At 42.1% G+C, this 4,495-nt stretch overlaps 1 protein-coding gene across 1 annotated transcript; it reads right to left on the bottom strand.

Annotated features, from left to right (window-relative positions):
• Nucleotides 1-1,253: 1,253 nt before the first annotated feature.
• On the bottom strand, nucleotides 1,254-1,784 carry LOC149257125 (uncharacterized). The gene has a single exon (XM_089455949.1). It carries the CDS (start codon nucleotides 1,782-1,784, stop codon nucleotides 1,254-1,256), a length of 531 nt encoding a protein of 176 aa, XP_089312075.1.
• Between the last annotated feature and the right edge of the window lie 2,711 nt (nucleotides 1,785-4,495).

Raw genomic sequence — 4,495 nt, forward strand, 5'->3', positions numbered from 1 at the left:
TAATGCCCAGTTAGGTCCCCTAAGGATCGGAGCACTGCAAACTAACTCCTTAATTTTTGTAAATGCCGCATCACAGTCTTTTATCCACACAAATTATGAATCTTTTGTTAGTAATTGAAACAATGGGTGTGCTACTTTTGCAAAATTTTCTATGAAACGTCTATAATAACCAACACAACCAATGAAAATGCGTACCTGTGTGACTGTTTTAGGTGTTGGGAAGTGCAGAATTCCCTGTATCTTTGCTAGATCGATCCTGATTCCTTCAGCTGAGAGAAAATGTCCCAGAACGATTCCCTCTTCCATCATCATGTGACATTTCACTGTATTCAGAGAGACACAAGCTTGTATACACCTGGCGAGAACTTCTTCTAGATTTTCCAATCCCACTCTGAACGAGTCTCCATATAAAGTAAAGTCATCCATATAGATCTCAACACTGTCATTTATCAAATCTGAGAAGATTCCCAGAATCGCCCTCTAGAATGTTGCAGGAGCATTACACATGCCAAAAGGAAGGACCCGGTATGCAAATGTCCCCTAGGGGCATGTGAACGTGGTATTGTCTTGGTCCTGAGGAGCAATCTGGATCTGGTTATATCCACTAAACCCATCTAGAAAAGAAAAATACTTCTTACCAGCCAATGTGTCCAATACTTGATCAATAAATGGCAAGGGAAAGTGGTCTTTCAGTGTCGCCTTATTCAACTCCCAATAATCTACGTAGATCCGCCATTTGCCATTCTTTTTGGGAACCATTATCAAGGGTGAGACCCATTGGTTGTCTGAGATTGGGTATATGAAACCTACATCCAGTAACTTTTGAAGTTTTTCTTTCACCACATTCTTTAATGCAAGGTTCATTCTTTTCTGAGGTTGTCTTATAGGACGAAAATCTTCCTTGATGTATATGTGATGGGTGCATAAGTTAGCTGGGATCCCCTTCATATCTACATAATCCCAAGCGAAGGCCTCTTCATGTTTCCGCAGAATGTCTATAAGCTTCTCCTTCTGAGATTCTGACAAGTTTGGATTAATGTTCAAGGTTTCCCAGGTTCCAATTCCACTTGTATACTTTCATAAGGTGCATCAGCAGGTGTTTCCTCCAATCCTTCTGTTGTTTCCGTAGTTTCCTGAGTCTTACAGCTTAGGATAGATTCTAGGATCTGCTGGCTCTATTCCGAGACAGAACAAGGATCGTCCATGAAAGAAGTGATTACATCATCTTATGACTCCATTTTCAATTGCAGGCTCTATCTTATATTAAGGACGGGTCTCACTTCTTCCTCTTTCGTTACATCCTCCACAGCAGATACAACCTTCTTTCTGCCTGCTAGCTTTATAGGTGAATTTGGTTCTACAGGTCGATATAACACTAAATTCTTAGTGTTATGCCCATTAGAAATGACCATATTCCCTGAGCGACACCTAATGTAAGCATCTGTAGTGGCCAGCCATGGCCTACCCAAAATTAGGGGATGACCACCTACTGAAGACTGTGTATGTAATACCAGGAAGTCTATGGGGTAATGCCATGAGTCCACTGAAATTGTCACATCTTCCAGCTTTCCTACAGGTTTGACTATAGATCTATCTGCTAATTCCAGTACTGTAGGTGTATGCTTTAAATTACGAAGTCCTAGCACATGCATAGTTTCAGTAGTGATGACATTGATGGCAGCTCCCAGGTCTACCAACACATTTGGAATCTCTACCCCATTAATCTGTACTATCAAGATCGGGTTCCCCGGATCTCCATATTTCACTGGCATTGATTTTCCCATCATAAAATCCGACAACTTTCCCATAACATGTATAGTAAGGGGATCTTTAATTTTCTTGGCAGGTTTCTTGGAACAATATTCCCTAAGAGTCTTTGCATAGATTGGCACATCCTTCATAGCTTGCAATAAGGGAATTTTAACAAATAAGTTCTGCAATTCTCCTAATAAATCAAATTCAGATTGAGGACCTGGTTTACTCATGATTAATCTCTCTAGGTAAGGTGGTTCAGATTGAGGCTACTTGACAGGAGGCGTCTGGGTTCTATTGGTTTGCTTTGGCTCTTTACTGACCGGCTCCGTCTCCTTATCTTCATTATCAAGCTGTTCAATGATAACTGGAGGAGGTTGGGCATTAATTGTCCGACCTGATCACAAATTCATTTCGTATAGCTCTGAAGTGGAGATACTATATGAAGGCAGGTTAAGAACATCAGCTTGATGAGCTCCCTTATTGTTAGGGTTAGGGTTAGGCTGCATGGGGAGCTGAGGATGGGCAGGCTGGTTACCAGGAGGCACATTGGAGGGCAGTTGGAGCTGCTGCTAGGGCATCTACTGTGGCATCTACGGAGGAAACTAACTAGAAGTCGATCCTTGCCAGTTTGGTGCCCACAAAGAGCCCATACTGTCTTGGGGATTCCACTGTTGCCAAGGTGGGTACTGTTACACTAAAATTTGTCACCATGACTATTTGCAGTCAATATGGCTCCATCAATAGTCATACTATCCTCCTTGGCAAGTCTTATACCTCTACTCCTCATGTCAAACTCCAAAAAAGAGAGAAAGTCTTTAAAAGTCAATATAACTCTGGTTACACAGTTTCTCTTACCCTTACCTGCGTGTACGCACCTCAAGTTCATAATACCTGCGTACTTGTACGCTCTGTCTGTAAAGGGGTGGGTGCGTACTCCTGTAAAGGTCAAAAGGCGCAAGTTTTACTTCAAAAAAGTTGCTTATGGTCAATTCTAGAGCATTCTAGAAGATGGTTTGACGTGGATTGAGTGCCGCCAGATGGTTCATGCATCCCAATGAAAGAGGAACTTATCCCATCAAGAGGGGAACTATCCCATTGAAAGAGGGGCTTATCCCATTGATGGTGGACCTGATTAACTTCCCCCAAAGCACTATAAATATAGGCATTGGGCCAGAGGGAGGGGAGGTTGAAAGCTGAAGATTCCTAAGGGTAGATCTTGCTGAAATTAGGACTCCCTTATAGAGCTTGAGAGGAGAGATCCCAATCCTTTCTTAGCTTCATTTGGAAGTGGGTGAGCTGATCAAAGTAGAGGAGAACTCTTGCTGGACCCTGGGAGGGACCTACACAACACCAAGGCACTGGTTGTAATGGTTTCTTTTGTTTCCAATTAATACAATTAAGTTCATTTTTCTCAACAAGTTGTTATATATAATTTGTTTCATAAACTCCTTGGTCTTTATGATGAATATGTTTTATTATATGAGTTATTCAGGTGCTATGTAATCGTTTGTTTGTTAGTGTATGTAGGCTTCAAGGAGAAGGAGCTCATCTAGATTGAAGAGGCTTGGCTGCTACAAACAGCGTTGGACTAGAGGTAAGCCTTAAACACCTGGTTGCTTTTATTCTAAATGCATATTTAGGGAAAGATAGTGCTTGATTGTTTTGTTTGTCACTAGAAAACTCTTAGTTTCTAGGGAGGTCGGTTTTGTCCGCAAAATTGACTCTTTTTGCATGACAAAATGGCGACTCCACTGGGGATCAAACCCAGAATCTCTGGTTTCGCAGATTCTTCTGCTGAACTCTCGGCCGATATTCACGCTGTAGAGTCATCTACGGCTAAATCAAAATCCGGTGGGAAGAAGAAAGGGAAGAAGAAGAATAAAGCAGACAAAACTCCAAAGGAGAAAACTGAAAAGGCGGAATCTAATGATGACAAGCGCAAGCCTCGTTATCCATGTCTTATTTGTGAAGAATAACATTTTACAAGAGACTGCCCTCATCGAGCAGAGGTTGTGAAAATCGTCAAAGGTTCCCAAATTCCTGCTGTCTTGAAGGATCCATTTCCAAAAGATAGCAAAATGATAGGTTCTTCCTCGAGTGCCAATGAAGAACCCATTTTGATGATGTCCCATGTAAGGATTGCGACTCGATCGCAAGATTATGGTAGTAAAAGTCTTGTTGATTGTAAAGAATCAGAATCTTCTCGTTCTAATCCATCAACCTCAGCTCCCGGTTCTGATCCACTACAGATCGAGAAGCCTAACCCAGACTTAGTAATCAAACCGCCCGCCAAGGGTGTACTTCAAAGGTCTGCTTTCAATCCACATGCAAGAGCAGCCCAGAATTACAACATTGTTGAGGACTTAGCTGTTTCACCCTCAGCAATGTCGGCTTTGGAAGTGCTGCAATCGTGCCCAGCACAGTGCAAATTACTTTTGTCGGCTATAGGAGCTGTTGATGTTCAGGACCCGAACCTAATAATCTTTGATCTAGAAAATAGTACACCGTGTTTGCCTCATCAAATGGCTTTCCAGATCCCAGTGATAGTAAAAAACAGGCCTATTCATCGGACTGTAATTGATGAGGGAGCTTCAACGTGTATTATGTCGATACAGTGTTGGAGATCGCTTGGTTCTCCTTCACTAAATCAATCCCCGACAATTCTTAAGGCCTTTGATGGCCGTGGGTTTCATCCTTTTGGCATTCTACAGGATTTGCCTATAGGGGTTGAAGGAAAAAC

The sequence above is a fragment of the Pinus tabuliformis genome, chromosome 6 (assembly GCF_031772625.1).
Source record: "Pinus tabuliformis cultivar Carrire ecotype Pingquan chromosome 6, CPIR1, whole genome shotgun sequence".
NCBI lineage: Eukaryota > Viridiplantae > Streptophyta > Pinopsida > Pinales > Pinaceae > Pinus > Pinus tabuliformis.

Bases quoted from the DNA above. Each gene is read 5' to 3' on its own strand.
- LOC149257125 (XM_089455949.1), bottom strand. From the start codon at position 1,784: ATGGGAAAATCAATGCCAGTGAAATATGGAGATCCGGGGAACCCGATC.